This window comes from Podarcis muralis, chromosome 9 (assembly GCF_964188315.1).
Source record: "Podarcis muralis chromosome 9, rPodMur119.hap1.1, whole genome shotgun sequence".
NCBI lineage: Eukaryota > Metazoa > Chordata > Lepidosauria > Squamata > Lacertidae > Podarcis > Podarcis muralis.
Genome location: NC_135663.1, coordinates 40,247,739 through 40,268,102, shown reverse-complemented (window position 1 = coordinate 40,268,102; position 20,364 = coordinate 40,247,739). Strand labels below are relative to the sequence as shown.

The 20,364-nt window shown below is 42.3% G+C and overlaps 1 protein-coding gene across 5 annotated transcripts in view; it reads right to left on the bottom strand.

Moving 5' to 3' along the window:
• Positions 1-19,831, bottom strand: part of LOC114604552 (meiotic nuclear division protein 1 homolog) — a 35,431-nt gene extending 15,600 nt beyond the window's left edge. For 2 of the 5 annotated variants that reach the window (XM_077934106.1, XM_077934105.1), the window contains exons 1-4: positions 19,708-19,831; positions 13,605-13,670; positions 12,349-12,406; positions 9,782-9,930 (exon numbers count right to left, since the gene is read on the bottom strand). In XM_077934106.1, coding sequence (XP_077790232.1) covers positions 9,782-9,930; positions 12,349-12,406; positions 13,605-13,670; positions 19,708-19,710 — 276 coding nt within the window. In that variant the 5' untranslated portion in view covers positions 19,711-19,831. Of the gene's footprint in view, positions 1-9,781; positions 9,931-12,348; positions 12,407-13,604; positions 13,671-14,839; positions 15,015-19,707 lie in introns of all 5 variants that reach the window. The other 3 variants (XM_077934103.1, XM_077934102.1, XM_077934104.1) reach the window with 2 other exon arrangements.
• Between the last annotated feature and the right edge of the window lie 533 nt (positions 19,832-20,364).

Genomic DNA, 20,364 nt, shown 5'->3' with positions numbered 1-20,364 from the left:
CCTGGTTTTTTTCTAGTCAAATGCAGAAACTCAGATACCCGCTTTCCGGATTCCAAAACTTTAAAGCAGACTAACATGAAATCTTCCCTTAAACTTGTTTTACAACTCTGTTTAGTAGTACAGTGGTGCCTTGGTTGTCGAACTTAATCCGTTCGACTCCTGGAACCGTTCAAAACCCAAGACGTGGCTTCCAATTGGCCGCAGGAGCTTCCTGCACTCAAGCAGAAGCCGCGTTGGAAGTTCGGCTTCCAAAAAAAGTTCGCAAACCAGAACACTTACTTCCGGATTTGCGGCGTTCAGGAGCCAATTTGTTCGGGAGCCAAGCCGTTCGACAACCAAGGTACCACTGTAATAGAAAAGTTTCTTCAAACCTCACTGCAGTGCTAAGAACACATATTAGAAGAAGAAAAAAGTTGTGATGAAATCAATGACCCTTTCTCCCAGATAGCCATGTTTACGATCACAGTGTTGCTCACGCAAATGCAAGCCCTAATCATAAAATATGAACTGGCTAGAATTCAAACCAATGTCCTTTAAGTGCAGGCACTGAAAAGTATTCCCTGCTACAATGACCTTTTAAAGCTGTAACACACTTAATATTTTATAGCCAGGAAAACAATGTAAATATGGCATAAGGACATATTAAAACACACACAAACTGCAATGCTAAAGTAATCACAACTGAGTTCTGACTAGTGCTTTTTTCCTCCAGGGAGTACTCAAGGATACACAGTACCGGCACTCCCCCCCCCCCCCCAAAGAAAAGCTCTGGTTAAAAGTGTGGCATTTGTTATAACAACTTCATGGTGAGTACTGGCACCTTTTTTCTAGAAGAAAAGCACTGGTTCTGACCACCATAGAAATACTATGTTCTTAACCAGTGATAATGGTTTGCACACCTGCAATCTAGAAAGGCATGCACACGTGCATACATCATAGAAATAAAATTAAAAAACTGACTGTTATGCCATGAATCTGGCTACATCCTCAGGAACAGGGAAATGTTAGTAGCCTGGTTTACACATTAAATCTAAACCACAGATAAAGCAAACTGGTTTAAAGTGAACACACAGGGAAACAAGCCAGAATCTGGTTTATCATTGATGTCCGAACGTACTCCTAGTTTGTTTCTCTCCAAATAAACCATGAACGTTGCCAAGGTTTGTTCTTGGCTTAATGTTTGTGGTTTGTTTGGGGAAAACAAACCACAAGCCCAGGTTCCAATGTCACAACAAGCCAGACTCTGGCTTGCGTCCTGGAATTCCAGCAGGAGCAGGGAAGGACACATGCAACAAGTCTTGGTGCAACCCAAATAGCATCTAAGAGAGTTTCATTTTCATGTCCACTGCTACTTTCCCTTTCCAGCAGACTCCACGACTTCAGTGTCAGTCAAAATCCCTCACCCCATTGGCTTCTGTTTATGTTCTATCTAGCCAGCTAATGCATTCTGGAGAACTCAAAAGCTTGCACACTATTTGTAACCTTTTGGTTGCCCTAATAATGGTAATGCCCTACTATGTATTCCAAAAAAGTACCTGGCTTCAGCATTTACCGTATTTTTCGCTCTATAAGACGCACCAGACCACAAGATGCACCTAGTTTTTGGAGGAGGAAAACAAAAAAAAAGAAATATTCTGAATCTCAGAAGCCAGAACAGCAAGAGGGATCGCTGTGCAGTGAAAGCAGCGATCCCTCTTGCTGTTCTGGCTTCTGGGATAGCTGCGCAGAATTCAGTGCATTGATTTCATCAGCACGAGGACTTTTGGCTGCAGAACAGAACCTTCCCCCTCTCTCCTCTCCCCCCCCCCACTTAATCTGTTCTGTTTTGGGGGGTTCTCAAGCCTCTGGAGCAGATTATGGGAGGTTGCACACAGAGAGAGGAAAATAAAGGAAGTCCCTGCCACACAAACAGAAATCCTTGTGGCATTGGATCAAGTACACTGGATACCACCCATAGATCTGCAAGCAACTCTTAGACACCAGCTGCCCTCTACTTGTAGCAAGCAGACAATAACATCCAGATTAATACACTGGATTTGTTGAGCGGTTCTGTCATAACTGCAGTGAGACTTTTGATTAACTATATAGTGATATTCTACAACAGATCATTTTATCAGTGCAGTGCATCTCTTATTTTCTTATTTAATTAATTCTGTTCATGGCATATATATTGCAAAAAGCGTGTGTGTGTGTGTGTGTGTGTGTGTGTGTGTGTTTGCTTTGCCAGTTAGAAAACCTTACAGCTAGCAAACAGAAACTAATTAATTCAGGCAAAGTATTGCTTTTCATAGTAAGACAAAATTGGAACGGGAACATTTTTGTATATTGAAAAGGCAGAGCAAAGCCTCAGTGCCTCATAACTGAGCTCTCTGGCTTGGCCCGAGGGACAGATGGTTGGTACACCAATTCAGTTTTAAAAGAGGCAGCAGAGAATAAAAAGGAGAGCTTTAACTGCATCTACCCAAAATCAGCAACCATGTGTGATTTTGCATATCCATAATCCTCCCACATGCTTTACCTGGCACCAAATCCCATTTAGCATTTTGATGAGCTATTTTCTGTTCACTAGAGTTCCATAATCACCAATCCATCTCCTCAGAAGTAAATCCAACTCAAGCTGCTATGGACTGAAGACATTTTTGTTTCAACAACCTTTTTCAGCTAGATTGGGGGGAGAATGTTGTTTTAAAACCTATTTCAGTTGTTTTTATTGTAAATCACTTTGAAATCTATATATGAAATGTGATTCATAAAATCATCACCATCACCATGAGGATGGCAGGCTAAAAGTATGCATTGGAGCAGAGGTCTAAGTCACAAGAGGTCTTAACGTTAGGAGCAAAGTGAACAGGTGTAGAACCTAAGCAATACGGGAAGTCACCCTTGTCTAGGATTATCAGTCTCTCTACAGTAGGTACCCAATCTACCAAACAACCTAGAATGCAGACTGTGAATGAATTAAGCAATGTCTTCTAGCTCATACTGACAGCTGCAAACATGATGGAATTCTGCAATTCTAACTCAAAATTGCCTATTCACAGTACAACTATTACAGACCAACTAAACAGAAAGGTTTCCTATACTCTTGGGCTTTCTACTTTCAACATTCTAGACATTCTGGCCCACTTCAAAGCCCCCTTGGGGGTGAAAAAAGAGAAACAAGTCAGAGATTCCTCCATCTTGTATGTGAATTAGGCAAGCACCACTAACGCAAATGTTAGCTGCCCAGCTGTCATCTAACTTGAGCTTCAGTTCCCATGTCCTCCTGTGCATCGACTTCTCTGTTTCTTTCACTGTTTGGCTGCAGTGTTCCTGATCTCCCCCCTGTTTATGGTTCATTTTCCCACTGGTATATCTGCTTCTACTGAAAATGTACTTGCTACTCTGCACCCCAAACCTACAGCTAATCAGTTCACCCAAGGCTGTTCATGTGCTGGCTAGCCTCAGCACAGTCTGCTGTTAATTTCAAATGCCCAGGGGCAGCCCTCCTTTTCCACTTACAAACTTTTTTTTTCCTGGCAAAGCTCCTGTGCTTTGAGAACTACAATGCAGGCAGAAATCCCACAATTAAACCTGTTCCCAGCATGGAGAAGCTATGACTGGATAAACATGACCTGCAAAATGTATGCCTGCAATGCAAGTGTTAAAAGCACAGAAATAGTGCAAAATCAACGACTTTACATTTTGGCATCTGAGGTGAACCACAAAATGGTCTTAGAATTAAACCCCAAAGTATAATTCTAAGACCCAAACAGGGCATGATCAGGTCTCTATGGGTGTTTTTTTTAAAAATAATATATTTTTTTACTCTAATTCGGCTGTTGGCCATCTATCTACACTGATTATAGTTTGTCGTCATTCAAAAGTAGCATAATCCTAGGTTTTGTCTGGTCTTTGGTGGAATTGTGTTGAAGTATCTCATTTGCCAAAGGCTCAGGAAGGATGATTTGAGCTTAGTCACTTTCAGTCTCAGTTTCCTGTAAATGAAAGTGATTGTAATGTTTCTGAATACTCTTGAGAAGAGAGGCAAGATAAAGGTTTGAAAAACACATTTGTAACGAAAGTTCCATGTAAATTAATTAAAATGGGTGGATGTTGTTGTTTAGTCACTTAGTTGACTAAGAGAGCCAGTGTGGTGTAGTGGTTAAGAGCGGTAGTCTCATAATCTGGGGAACCGGGTTCGCGTCTCCGCTCCTCCACATGCAGCTGCTGGGTGACCTTGGGCCAGTCACACTTCTTTGAAGTCTCTCAGCCCCACTCACCTCACAGACTGTTGTGGGGGAGGAAGGGAAAGGAGAATGTTAGCCGCTTTGAGACTCCTGAAGGGGCGTGAAAGGCGGGATATCAAATCCAAACTCCTCCTCCTCCTCCTCTTCTTCTTCTTCTTGTGCCCGACTCTTCGTGACCCTATGGACCAGAGCACACCAGGCACTCCTGTCTTCCACTGCTTCCCGCAGTTTGGTCAAACACATGTTGGTAGCTTCGAGAACACTGTCCAACCATCTCGTCCTCTGCCGTCCCCTTCTTCTTGTGCCCTCAATCTTTCCCAACATCAGGGTCTTTTCCAGAGAGTCTTCTCTTCTCATGAGGTGGCCAAAGTATTGGAGCCTCAGCTTCACTGTCCTTCCAGTGAGCACTCAGGGCTGATTTCCTTCAGAATGGATAGGTTTGATCTTCTTGCAGTCCATGGGACTCTCAAGAGTCTTCTCCAGCACCATAATTCAAAAGCATCAATTCTTCGGCGATCAGCCTTCTTTATGGTCCAGCTCTCACTTCCACACATCATTACTGGGAAAACCATAGCTTTGACTATACAAACCTTTGTTGGCAAGGTGATGTCTCTGCTTTATACCCATACAGGGAGGGACAGGGTACTACATTTCTAGAGTAAGGCTCACTAATTACCTGAAACATACAAATCAGGTGTTTTTGCTATTACCTTCCACATCTCAGATGGCTTGATACAGGACAGAATGGTCCAAAAATTGTGATTCTCCAGGAATATAGGGGGCCATTTCACTAAGTCAGAATGCACCCAGGTTTAGTCATACTGTTAAAAATTCCAAGAAGCATAAAAAGTCTTGTTTTCCTGGTTGGGTGCAGATGAGTCAGACACCACTGCTGGTCCAAAATGTGCTGGGTGTGGTTCAGCAATTCCTCAAAGGCTAAAAAAACTGTAGGGTTTTATAACAGCACTTGCTGAATGGGTGTCTTTGAATACTGACAGAACTTTCTTTTGAGGGGAGTAAATCTTCCTAGTCTATGTATAAAGCATGAATTTGGTTGCATGTGGATAAAAACACATTTTAGCATATGGATCTTCTAGACCAAAAGCAACACAGAAATTTGTTGGTATGCCAAGCAGAACATTAAGGCCCAATTCAAATGTTGGGATTTTTTTTTTATTTTTTTTTTTTGCATATTGTACAGTCCTTTTTGGACTGCCACTTCTGATTGCAAACTGCAAGATCACATGTTTGAAAACTTTACAAAAACGATTCCCTGTTCGTTGAAAGCTTGCACATCAGGGCAAAACGAGGCCCAGGGAATCTCTGACCAGACACTTTGGGAGTTTAAATATTTCAGCCCCACGCCCCCAAACTCCTTGGAGCCAGTTTGAAACCTTCTCTGTAGTTTAGGCCCAGTTTGGTTTGCCAAGTCTGCAGCTCTCATGGTTATTTGGCTCAAATAAATAGAATTTCTATATTTTCCTACATCCCAAGGCCTCGTGCACAGCAGCAGCATCTCATGTGCCTGAACCTCTGCAAAATGTACCTCCAAGGGCTTCTGGGTGTTTACTAGTGTTGTCAGGAATTCTGGTGCTTGGGATTTTGCACCAGTGTTCTAGGACAGCATAGAGACTATGCTGCAAGGCTCTTCCAAGCTCCTGTTTGGACTACTACAATGCACTGCAGGTGGGACTACCTTTGAAGGCTGCCGACAAACTTCAATTATTTCAAAATAGAGCTTTGATTTTTCTAATTGGGACTGGAAAGTAAGAGTATTTATCAACTTCGCTACTCCCACTCCACTTCCAGGCCCAATTTAACACACTAGCTTTGACCTTTAATGCTTTGGGGAAGGGCCATAGGTCAGTGATAAAACATCGGCTTTCCATGCAGAGGTTCCTGGTTTATTCACCAGCAACTTCAAGTAGGGCTGGGAATGTCTTCTGGATGAAATCGCAACATCAATACAAGCAACACTGATCTAGAGCAGGCATGTCCAACCAGTCGATCACAATCTTGGTGGTTGATCCCGGGGCGATTGTGTGATCCAGATCAATTGGCAAAAAAAAAGGTCAACAACTTTAGGAGTAGATTGCAGTCTCTTGGGAGTTGGACATGCCTGATCTAGAGAGACTAATAGGTCTGGTTCCGTATAAAGCAGCTGCCCGTGTGACTAAGGTACCTGAAAGATGACCTGTCTCCACCTAATCTTCTGTTTAGCGAAGTTTTTAATGTTTGATGTTTTATCGCATTTTTAGTATTCTGTTGGGAGCCACCCAGAGTGGCTGGGGAAACCCAGCCAGATGGGTGGCGTATAAATAAATAAAGTATTATTATTATTATTATTATTATTATATTTTTACTGAGATCCTTTTCTCCAGGTGCCATCAATGGATGACAATTGGTATAAGACCCTTTTTAGTGGTGGTACTTTCTTTACTTTGCGGTCATTTCAGCACCAGGTAATTTTATTCCATCCCAGGTTTCTATTTCCTGACTTTTAAAAAAATAAATTGTTTTACCAGAGCCCATTCCAAATTGATCTCGGAGAAGGAGGGTGATTTAAGCATGCCTAGTTATAGAAACTGGTTATCAACTGACATTTATTCTGATATCAATTTACTATGACAGCACACTTCAATAAAGACACAACCAGCATACTAGGTTGCTTGTTATGTCAACATGCATTGCTTTAAACTCTCACTCCTGCCTTTGTGACTCATACACAGCTGTCCCCACTCCTAAGAAAAGTTCCTTTTTCTGTCCTTCAAGCAGTGCCCTATGAGTAGAGACTAGATTGCATTCTGTGTTCTGTACAGCATGTTGTTTATGAAAAGAAGTGGAATCTTTGGGGAGCATCAAATAGAAAATAACACAATCACTGACATCTCATTAGACTATTTTACAATCCTGTAAGCCATACTCAAATGAGGCACACAATTAAGTTACTTTTCTGAAGAATTACATTGTGAGCCTGCAGGCAACACCAGTTGTAAAATTCTTTTTGTACATGGCTTTGTTAGAGCCCGTATATAAATATTATGACAATATCCTCCCCCACGCTAGTAACTAATAGGTATACCTTAAACCTTATGTAACCAGATAAAAACATACTTAAGAAATGTTGTAACAGTCCTGTCTTCTTGAATTCTGCAGGGTAACGGAGGTAGGTGGGGGTGGCCAACTGTTCTAACACAACTCACTATTCACAGTGAACAAATCCTGTATGCATGAATCTAATACAGGTTTTGCAGGAGCTTAAGGAAACCTTTAATCAAGAGAAACAGCAATATTAAAACAACAATGACACATTGGTCGGAACATTTACTCTTGAATCTATAGCTGATCAGGCTGATCCACAACCTGCTGAAACTAATAGCTGAGTTCCTAGTCCTGTTCTGTTAAATAAAATAACTTGAAGCATATACAAAGTAATGCATAAACGTATTTGGCACGTATTTAAAAACCACCTGCCGCATTTATATTCTCCAACATTAAAGAATGATTAGCCATGACACCCCACGGTTGGTACCCTATCCCAGGCATAGGCAAACTCGGCCCTCCAGATGTTTTGGGACTACAACTCCCATCATCCCTAGCTAACAGGACCAGTGGTCAGGGATGATGGGAGTTGTAGTCCCAAAAAATCTGGAGGGCCGAGTTTGCCTATGCCTGCCCTATCCCAACACAATCTGAAAGCGTGCAAGACCGTAAGGGAGCAAAAGAAGAGCCTTGCTGGATTAAACCAATGGCACCATCTAGTCCAGTATCCTGTTCTCACAGTGGCCAATCAATTGTCTACAGGAAGCCACAAACAGGACACCAACACCAAAGTACCTTCCTCATTTGCCTTCCCCGATTCCTGGTATTCAGTCATACTGCTTCCAAAACTGGATGCAGTACACAGCTATCATGGCTTGCCTTATCTTCTCTGAACTTGTCCAATACATTTTTAAAGCCATCTAAGTTGGTGGCCTTCGGTACATCTGATGGGACTGGATGCCGTACGTTAACTTTGCACCGTCTGAAGAACTGCTTTCTTTTGCCTGTCCTGAATCTTTAATTTGTCTGTCCTATATATATTTCAACATTCGTATAATTTTCTTTTTTGTTGCAGTGGCTGCACACTACACTGACATTTTCATTGGGCAGCCACCATGATCCCAACATCTCTTTCTTGGTGCAGTCATGGTTTTATGGGATGTAAAGTTCAAAGATTTGCAGCAAAAACGCACTACAGCAAACACAGCAACACCTTCATCAAATTCAATCAGTTGAATTTAAATCTGTCACTTTTTAACAATTAGCCAACTAAAGCTTAACGTTTAATCAAACAACCACCACAAAGCTTTTTGTATCCAATAATCCTGTAAAAGAAGACTGGAGAGTGGAATAATTGTAGGCTACAGAATGGTGGTCTCTTCCTCCACTCACAGAGAACAAGAAGAAAGACCCCTAAAGCATATTTTCCTCCAAGTTCAGAGCACTAAACAGATCCTCACCTCCCTGTGACCAGTATCCCTTTCCTCATTTTGCCACAGACAGTACAATGTGAACAGCTGTTAACATATAGCAAAGAAAATTCAGATTTTTTTTCCATTTCTGAAATCACAAGAGATTTCTAAGTTGTTAGGAAGTAGTTTGAGCAAGCACTTAAACTGCTCCATTCTACAGGGCATTCATTCACTGAAAAATTAACTGCATTCATTCCATATGAATATTAGAATTTCATTTCCTTAAAGGAACCAATGCATCCCTGTATATTTTTCACTAGATTTCTGTGGTAGTGGTGCTTTGTAATTACCAAAGTAATTTGGCTTAAGCTATCAGTGCTTTGCTTTAGCTTGATTGGATGGCACGCTATCCACGACAGGGGAAAATACGAGTCTGAGATCATTTCCCAGAGAGAGGAATATTTCAATTTAATAATTATTTCATTGAAGAATCAACTAATTCTGTAGAAGGCTCAGCATAGATGGAACACACTGTTGTTCCTTCACAGTAGTAAAGAAATCAAGAACAGACCATGGGATTGTGTATTTCCTCCAACCTTCCCTAAGGCATGAACTCTGCTTTTTGAAAGGAGACCATGCATTGGATTATTCCTCCAACCCACGCCCTGCTGCCCTTAACTATGTATGCATCTAAGTTAATCATAGTTAAGGCTATGAATGCTGATGTCGTAATCTAGAATTTAAACATCTTGGATGCAAAATGATTATTATGCACTGTAAATATTTTAAGTGCTATCTATTAAGCATACAGCTCAAAACATATGCCTAGGGCCAAAGCACTAGGTTACATGCAGAGACATTCTGAAAGTCTTTGTGCCCTAAAGAATGGATTATAAATAGTTGTAATGAATAAATCTTTGAGAGAAAAGGCCAGTGGCTTCAAATTATGTAACAGGCCAGGTTTACAACCACCAACATGTTGGTTTATTAACTGCGAGAATAGAAGAGGGGGAAATGTTACTTGAGAGTATGCTGGCCTTTAGGCATCCCTCCATCCATGTGTGGTGGATGGCAGGTAGACTACAAACCTTGAATTACCTGATTCTGCAGTTCCTCCAGTTTACGCTTTCTTGCATGAAGAGCTTTGCTTGGAAAAGCCCAAAAATAATTTGAAGTCCCAATCCTGTCCGTGTCCACCATACTATCATCAACTAAGCTCTGTAAGACCTCCTTCACCGACATAGCAGCTGTCAAGGACAAAAACACTGCATTAGAACACTTTTACAGGACATTGAGAACTCTGGCTAATTCTGAAACTATACTATATACTACAAATATGGTACTTGGGCAAATTCTGCCAGTCAATGCAGGACAGTATGGATTAAATTAGGCTTGCTGAGCATGAGCAAGTCCAGGCCCTACTCTTGAGCTTCCCATAGGCTGGCAACTGTGAGAACAGGATGCTGAGCTAGATGAGCCACTGGCCTGACCCAGGAAGCTCATATTGCACTTCTAAGACAATCTCTGCCACAAGGCATGAAAGTTGTCATGTGATGGGAAGATAGTCATGTGACATATTCCTCAGAGGATGACATAAGACTCTACTCTAGCGGAATAACTGAGGGTGGTTCTATAGGGTATGCTACTGTCAGTACCAGTACAGTGGTACCTCGGGTTACATATGCTTCAGGTTACAAATGCTTCAGGTTACAGACTCCGCTAACCCAGAAATAGTACCTCGGGTTAAGAACTTTGCTTCAGGATGAGAACAGAAATCGTGCTCCGGCAGCGCGGCGGCAGCAGGAGGCCCCATTAGCTAAAGTGGTGCTTCAGGTTAAAAACAGTTTCAGGTTAAGAACGGACCTCCAGAACGAATTAAGTTCTTAACCCGAGGTACCACTGTACCTTCTTTTTTAATTAATTTTTATTAAAGATTTCTTAGTGTACAAAAATATGTGCATTAGCGTTGCATGCAGTATTTAGGTTGGGAAGGAAAGAGGGGGAGGGAGCATAGGGTGGGGTGGAGTGGCAATGCTTCTATTTTTCTACTTAGTGTATGTGTGGGGCTCTGTGTCAGCGTCACGTGTGTGGGTTCTCCTTCTATTCACCTATTATATTTCCTTGGTGGTGAGAAAGGTTGGGGTGGCCTAGGGTGTGCTTGGTTGTCTTTGGTTGTCTGTGGTGAGATTTGTTTATGTGTGTGAGTGTGTGGGTTTTTGGGTCAGGCTAGACATATTGATTTGTATGCTGTCAGCGGATTATTGTTGTTGTCTTGTTGGGCTATGTATGTGATAAAGGGGAACCCAACCAGGGTGAAGGTGTCTTCTTCTATTTGTCCCCATGTCAGTTTATTGGTTAATTTTTCTTCTTGTAAGGCTGTTTCCTATACTATTTGATACCATCAGACCATGTTTACTCCTGACAGGTCTCTCCAGTCTGGCTATGATGCTTCTAGCTGCTGAGAGTAGGTGGGTTAAGAGCTCTTTATAATGTGAGTGGGCATTATTATCTTGGAAGATGTCAAGTGGCCACGTCCGTAGAGTTTCCAAGGGACTTATTGAACTCATCCAACAGCTATCATTGCGAGGTCATGGTATTATTATTATTACTATTATTATTTATTAAATTAAACTGGAAGGGGTATTGTTTTTATATTCTACCTGTTCCAAGATAATTCTGAATAGTAGCATGATGCAAGTTTTATTTATTTGGGTATCTAGCCCTTGCCAGCTTAAATCTCACAGCTCATTATAATTTCTAAAATAAGCCAGTGAAAAGGAAATGCATACAAAGTCTCGGGCACAGAAAACTTAGCTCTAGTCTCCAAAATCAGCCCAAACAAAAGTTATTTAGTGTATTGAATCACATTGTACTCAGGGTAGCCCACTAAAATGAATGATTCTACATTAGTAATTTCTAATAATGTCAATTGGATACAACTCATCATATCTAGAGCAGGTATGGGGAATCTCTGGCTCTTGAAATGTTGTTGGCATACAATTCCCATCATCTCTGACTACTGGCCATGCAACCCCTGATTTAAATGTTGTTCAGAGTACAGAAAATTTGTAGAGTAAACAAATTTAAGACTTGTTTAAGCATTGCTGAAATGGCCTCTCTATGTCCCCCTGCTGCCCAAATCTGGCACACAGATGACATAACCACAGCTGACATATTGCAGAGGGACACAGGAAATACAACTGGTCTCTTTGGCAGGTATGTCAGAAACAATTATATGCAACATACTTTGAATTCCTAAAATGGGCTACAAAACCAAAAAAAATTAAGCATTCACCTTTTATTTTATTTTTTTAAAAATCACTTGTCTGGCCAAAGAAGAAAACAACTCTTTTCCCCCACAGCCCATTTTTAGCATTTCAATTATATATTAATTATGGAGCAAGAGGCTTCATTTTGATGGAACCTGCCAAACTTGGCCCATGGGGCAAGGGGTGGAAGGGAGAAGTAAGGATCTGCCTGATGGTCAGATCCAGTTCCCTACCCCTCACCCATACCATGAAGAGCACAGCACTCCTATAGTTCCTTACAATACTGCTATTTAGATCACATTCTTAAAGTTTATGCGTGAACAGGATGTGATACCCTTGCAAAACTGTTTGCTATTATAAATAAAAGGTTGGTGGGAAATAAGTCTAGGTACTCACTGATTCCTTTCTCTTTTGGGGCAATTTTCTCAATGTCTTTTAGTTGGAATACATCTTTCTGTCACAAATAAAATAAAAATAACATACACATCATCCATAATCACACAATGACTCTGAAATTCCTTCAATTAATCTAAGGGCTTGTGGTTTTAAGAGTAACATTTATGACTCAGTGCTCTTTGCAGCTTACCTAAGTTACTGCACCACATTACTGCTTTCACATATGGGAACTGGTTATCCTTCTGATTAATTTCCTACCTGCGCCTTTCTGGGAGCAACAAAAGCTCCCAGGAATTACCTAAGGTCATATTCCATACTGTACTGTACATTGAAAGCACTCTCATACCATTTTAGCAGTCATAGCTTTCCCCCAAGGAAACTTGAGAACTGTAGTTTGTCAAGGGTTCTAGGAAATGTAGTTCTTTGAGGGTAAATTACAGTTACCAGACCTCCTAGGAGAAGACATGACTGTTAAAGTGGTATTAATGTAGTTTAAACGTATGGTGTGAATGTGATCTAAAACCACCTTACTTATTTGTGATCAAGACAAGTCTACACTTGCTACTGGGCAAATTGGAAACAGTAAATTATCTCATATATATATATATATATATATATGAATGCGAAGTTTCAAGCATGAAGACCTTTCTGCATTTTGGACAAACGCTGACTCCCTTGGCCTAAAAGTAAGATTAGTCACCTTTGACTGGACTTAACCATCTAGGAGTCCTTTAGGTTTATGCAATTCAGAGCTACATACACATTGATTTCTGAAAACATCTTGGAACATCTTACTTTAAAGAAAGAATGGGAAAGCTGCATCCCTTCAAAATGTTGCGGTACTCCAATTCCCACCAGCCTGTCAGCATGGCTAATGGTTGGGGATGATGGGAGCTGTAGTCCAAGAATGTGTGGGGTTTAAACATCTCTGCTTCAATTAATGCAGTCCTGGTTGTCAACCACACAGGTACCCAACTTCAATAAGTGCTCACCATACCAGAAGGAGAATGCAAGTCAAAGGCTCTCATACTGATTTTGGTACAGCCAGCTCTCTGTGCAAGCTGAGAGTACACCCCATTGTAGTACACATCCTTTCTGACATTATGGGGGCTTCTGGCACAAGCATTCAGTTCGCAGCAATCAGTTCTGGGCCAGTCCTACACACATGTGGCAACTGCATGTTTCAATTCTGGGTCAATACATGCTCACTGTGAAAACATTCATAATGTTACCTATAACAACAAAGTATTACTTACTGTTTCAAAAAATATTTCCATCATCCGTGTTCTCTTCTCTTCAACACTCAGCCCCCTTTTCTTTGACTGAATAGGGGGGAAAACATGTTATGTTGTCGTTTATATAAACAGAGTGCTTTGGCTCAAAGGCCCCCAAAGCAGTGAACAGAATATAAATACAAAAGATAGATACAATAAAAAACAACAACTGTTCAAACTGCTCAGTATACACATTAACTTCCTATGCCTCCCGTACAGACTGTAAGTAGTGTTTTAGTAGACCACTTTGGGTTGTAGTAGTTATAAGCCTACTATGCAAGAACCTTCCACCTTGGCTTGAATCCAGATTGGCTAAATCTCTGCTGGAAGGATTAAGAAGGCCATAAATGGTGCTGAATTAAAAGATGGGAAAGAAGGGTGGCATGATACGTTAGGAGGTCATGGTGTTACACCTGGTGTGGGTCTGACAACATAAGTGCATTAAGACTTTAATTGGTATTATTAGATTATATTGATTTTGGCCTATGTAGTCGATGAACTACTAAGACCTAATTACCAGAATATGCAGAATCAGTTTCTGTTCATGTTCAGCCCTTCAGAAGAAACGCCTGCTGTGACAACCCCCCTTGAATAAAAACTGCATGCAATTCTGAGAATATGAGTGGGAATGCACATTCAGAGCGATCTCCTGGGTTTTCTTTGCAGCAGTTGTTGGCACTTTAATTTTTTAAAAGGAGCTTAGCAATTAGCTGTTACAAGGAAAGCCAAGGGTCGGAGGGGAACCCATAATGGTATGCCCAGGACTCTTGCTGCAAACTACATAACCTCTCCTTCCAAATACATTTGAATGAATCCTAGATATTGCTGGCCTGTCCTACACTGCAAACCTACGCATGTCTATTCTGAATGCAGTGGGACACTCTTCCAGGTAAGAATATGATTCCACCATTCATTATCCACCACAAGCATTATCAAGCATGATGACCCACATTCAGAATATTGGCAGGCAGCTCATTTAGGATGAGTAACAACCTTTGAAGCAATGACTAACACCACCTGCAATATAAGCTTCTTCTTTTTAAGTAAACTACCACAGAAGCAATTGTTTGCTTACTCCAAGCCTCTCTTCCCTTGCCTCTCTCATCTATGCCATGCCAAGAGATGGCATACAATAGGAAAATCTGAGGCTTCCCAGAATAATCAATACATTTTGATTACTTGATACTTTTGCATCTGTTATGTACTGAAGTTCTCACCCTGGGCCAGCAGGGGGATACTGTAGATAGTTTTCACTCAGGTCCACATATGCAAGTAAGGGATTGAAAGTGACGTTCAGTGATTGGATAGTTACAGAAAATGGTTACTGTTGTGTTCTAGTGGAGCTCTATATAAGCAGGCTGGCTGAACCCTTCAGTTCAGTTCTGTTCTGGCCTGTGAATAAACAAGAGCTGTTTGAAGAATCGCTGTGTCGTCTGATATGTTCACCCACAACTTAACAGCATCTACATATTTCTCCTTAGAAGGCACACTTCCTTCAGTTGGATATATTCCAAATTAAGCATGCACAGGGTTGCTATGCACAGCTCATTTCCAGTACAGTGGTACCTCTGTTTAGAACTTAATTTGTTCCGGAGGTCTGTTCTTAACCTGAAACCGTTCTTAACCTGAGGTACCATTTTAGCTAATAGGGCCTTCCGCTGCTGCCGCGCCGCCGGCGTGCGATTTCTGTTCTCATCCTGAGGTAAAGTTCTTAACCCGAGGTACTACTTCCGGGTTAGCGGAGTCTGTAACCTGAAGCGTTTGTAACCCGAAGCGTTTGTAACCCATTGTACCACTGTAATAGAATGCATATTTTTAAGGAAGCAGCAACAGCAGTAACCGCCATTCACACAGCAAGAGGGCTGTGCACCCCCCCCCCCCGCACTAGCAGCAACATCCTCAGTAATATATAAATGTGTGTCACAGTGACCTTGTAAATGAGACCACAATATACTTGCCTGCAAACAAAACAAACCATAGCCCTGAAAGAGCTTGTATAGTCTGTGTTTCCATACTGGTTGCAGCATGGAAACACAAAATAATGGCCTAGGCTATTTTTTTTTATTAAAAAAAATTTTTTTTCTTAAATAGGCTTGGAGAAAAGACATACCTGAGTTTACTTAATCCACAGAAACCAAGTGGACTGGAGGAGAAGAAATGGAGAAAGATCTACTCCTCTTCCATCAGCCAATTTACTCACCTGGACAAAATTCCTAGTTGCCTGTGGCTACCAGGCAAAATATTAAATACATGGCTGGGACACATGCTCTGTTATACGTGTTATATCTGGGGAGCATAACACAAAAACTAAAATGCACCTGGGAGACATATTGCATAAAAAAAGTCTCAAGCCACAGTGTGAAAAAAAATTCCTTTCAATCTCTTGGGGAAGGAAGTTAAGTAAACATGCCAGGACGTGGGTTTTCAACCCAAAGCAGTGACAAGATGCAATATTAAGTTTCTGTCCTACAGAGAGTTCTGTTATACTTGCCTGGAAATGCTGACATCTACACGCTCTTTAACCCAGTGTGGTTTTACTTGTGATTCTCAGAATGTGTGAGAAGCAACAGGTGTTATAAGTGTTAAAAACTCAGCAGCATGAGAACTTCAGCGGAGCTGCTGGCAGCAGGACTGAAGAGAGGTTGTGGTAACTGACCTGCTCAACCCAAACAGAGGTTTTTAACCCCTCATTTCATTTATTGAGCGGTGCTAGTCTGCAAGGTATTTCCTGCAGGTTCATGGCCCTGCAGTGTGGATAAGCAGCTGCATCTCTACAAGTTGTGCGCATGAAAGCCGACTACTTGCAAACCAGATAAAGAATAAGAATTAAAGTTTATCGTATAGGATGCTGGTATTGTAAGTCAGCTTCCCACATGTTCCTGTGTGTCTTCCTTTTCACTGAAACTTACTTGTTGAGTATGTGCACTATAATCAAAAGCTATGGGGAAATGAACAACTGGTCATTCAAACTTATGCCATAGTCCATGCACAAAGACCAGGAGCTTGCTGCCTTTCGCTAGTATGCAAGCAGATTTTGGGGGGAAATGTAAATATTTAGCCCACTCCCATCTCAAAAGCTTAACGTGAATTATATTCTCTTTAGATCACCCTGAATAACTCATCGTCCAGGACGCTTAAGAAGTAAAGATATACAAGTGTTCTTCAGTTCACACCTTACGGGTTCCCATCTTTTCTTCTGGCACTGTTCCCCTGTGCTCAACAACTGCACAACTGATAAAATTTAGGCACTCGTCATCCTTTTCTATCACTGAACCTCTATGGGCTACAAAAGGTTCTGCTTCTGAACTTTCATGCAGCTGTTAAAGCTGACATATAGAAAGGGAAATTGGTAGCCCAAGCATGGCATCATGGTCAAAAGACAAGCATCTTAGCCATGCTAGGTTCATTAGAACTAACATAATTCATTATACTATGTTTTACCTCCACTGTCAGAGGCATTACACCTCTGTATATCATTTGATACGAACTGCAGGTGGGCAGAGTGCTGTTGCACTCATGTTCAGTGTGCAGGCTTCCCACAAGCATCTGGCAGGCCAGTGTGAGAACAGGATGTTGGACTACATGGGCCATTGGCCTGATCTGGCAGGGTTATCTTATGTTCTTAATTCCAATTTAAACAGATTAGACATAAATTCACAGAGAATCAGTCTTTCAGCCACTAGCCGTAACAGTAAAAGCAGTACAGTATCTCTAGGACTGATGGAATTCTAGCACAATGACAGGGAATGACCATTACTATTATGATGACTTTGTAAGCCTTTGGCATTTGGCTAACCAATATATGGCCCTGCAGTGATTCAGCAAAGAAATACACACACACACACACACACACACACACACACACACACACACGGTACAGTGGGATGGGACAGACAGCACCTATTCTAGATTATTAATGAGCAACCCATCCCAAAGCATTCAGAGCTAAAGTCAAGCCCTACTATGGTGAATGGGGCTTACTTCCTCAGATAAGCAGTCAGAAGAATGCAACTGTAGTGTAGCAAAATATAGGTTGTGTATATGTAAGAGAGAGATAAGAGAAGAATGGTGTTATAGTATTGGACTTAAACTGCAGAATAAACAACTTCAAATCTCAATTTGGCCTCCCAGAAACAACTGGCTGTCCACTGTGGAAAATAATAATACTGCAATGTTAAATTACAGCTGGAGGGACCCAGGCTCAGAGACCTGAACAGCAATGAAGCGCACTGTGTGACCTTGAGCTGGTAACGTTTCAGAGTGCTATAACCAGGGTGAGAAGGGACAGACTAGGTTAGGGTTTGAGTCATCTGTACTTCTCCTATGAAGTTCTACAAACTATACGGTAGGACACAGTGTGAGTTGTTTAGTACAGTGATTCCCAAACTTTCCCACAGACCAGTTGAAAAACGTCGAAGGTCTTGGCAGATTACCGGTACTTAATAATATTTCTGCCTGTTGCAACAACTGTAATGTGCTATGCTAGATGCCATTCGGATTTTAATTGTTTTTTTTATATATATATATATTTTATTCCATAGAATTCAAATTGCAACATGCTAATATACAATAAATAAAAGAACCTGTGAAAATACCATTAGAATTCCATACGAACATTTCACGCATTGGATGAGCAGTCTTCCAGCCACAAATCCACAGACCTTCCGGGGTCCCTCCGAATGAAACTCACTGACTGCTGGTGGTCCCTGGACCCCTCTTTGGGGAACCCCCTTCTCTGGTATAAACCATTATGAATGCCTCAATGGCACACTGCTGAATACAGCTACAAAAAGGACACCCGTCTCCCCCGTTTATTTAGCTAATGTTTGCATATCTCCCATCAAAATCAATGCCTGTCTTCAGAGAGATGTTACCCCCCCCCCCCGGCATTCTGACCGCAGGCACAATGAAGCAATTCACTGTCACTTTCAGCCCTAACCTACTTCACAAGGTTGTTGAGAGGACAACATGGAAGGTAGTTCAGGGGGCTGTCTTGGAAGAAGGGTGGGGGAGATATATATATATATATATATGCAGGTTTTGGTGTCCTCGGGTGTCTTCCCGTGTAAAAGTTGGGGTGTCTAGGCGACGTTTCGACGAGGTCTCACTCGTCATCTGATGACGAGTGAGACCTCGTCGAAACGTCGCCTAGACACCCCAACTTTTACACGGGAAGACACCCGAGGACACCAAAACCTGCATTCCTATACCCGTGAAAATCTACGAAAGCATATATATATATATATATATATATGGGAAAGCAGAGACATCACCTTGCCAACAAAGGTCTGTATAGTCAAAGCTATGGGTTTCCCAGTAGTGATGTATGGAAGTGAGAGCTGGACCATCAAGAAGGCTGATCACCGAAGAATTGATGCTTTTGAATTATGGTGCTGGAGGAGACTCTTGAGAGTCCCATGGACTGTAAGAAGATCAAACGCATCCATTCTTAAGGAAATCAGCCCTGAGTGCTCACTGGAAGGACAGATCCTGAAGCTGAGGCTCCAATACTTTGGCCACCTCATGAGAAGAGAAGTCTCCCTGGAAAAGACCCTGATGTTGGGAAAGATGGAGGGCACAAGGAGAAGGGGACGACAGAGGACGAGATGGTTGGACAGTGTTCTCGAAGCTACCAGCATGAGTTTGACCAAACTGCAGGAGGCAGTGGAAGACAGAAGTGCCTGGCGTGCTCTGGTCCATGGGGTCACGAAGAGTCGGACACGACTAAACGACTAAACAACAACATATATATATGTATATGTGTATATATATATATATATATATATATATATATATGGGAAAGAAGTCCATTAATGTGGAGGGCCATTTTTCTGAGGCAGCTGGGCTCTCATATAAAGCAAGGGAGCGGGAGAGCTACTTTAAAGTGTCGCCCCCCTCTTCGCTGCGCCTGCCGAATAGCCGCCTGCGCCGACCCCGCGAGCAGCGCATTCCACCCGCTCCACTGCAACCTGAACCCGCCCTCAGCCACAGCATCCCCGCCGCACAGTGAACCGGTTGGCGGCGCAGGAGGAGCCCGGCAAGAACGCGGAGAGCCCAAGAGGCGGCGGCGGCGGCGATACCTTACCATGTCTCTTCCTTCCCTCCCCGGATGGCGGGAATTTGAGTTTGAGGGGGAAGAGACGCCGACGCTGCTCCGCCCCCTCCCTCCCTGGTACGCTACCGCCACCTAGCGCCTTTAAGGAGGTACTGCAGCCCCGCCGAGCCGGCCCTGCCCTTTATAACTCGCCACCGCCTCTCTCGCTCCACCCTTATCTCCATAGAGCTAGGAGGGAGAAAAGTGGGAGAGGCGCGCGCCAGAGAACACACTTCCGGGAACGTTTTCACCGGCTTCCCTTAATCCTCCCGCCCTCCCAAAATGGATGTCGCTCTTGGCATCTCTCAGTTGCTGGGTTTGGATTGCAGATACGTTTGCTTGCTTGTTTTCCTTGGAGGGTTTCGGGGGTTTTAACCTTCCCCCCCCCCGCCCCCAAGTCTATGTTCCGCAGCACTTTTTTGCACGGGGGTTTCTCCCTGCTCCTTACTCTACATCTGACAAGAGCGAGAAAACCTATTTGCAGTACAGTATTCTGCTATGCCTCCAATGCAATCCAGCATAAGTAGTATGTCTACCTGCAAAGATTATGAAACACAGTTAATTCACACGAGAACCTTTGAAAGGATGTGGTGCTTCTTTTATTTAAACCTCTAAACAGCCTTCTTTTATTTAAGCCTCTAAACAACC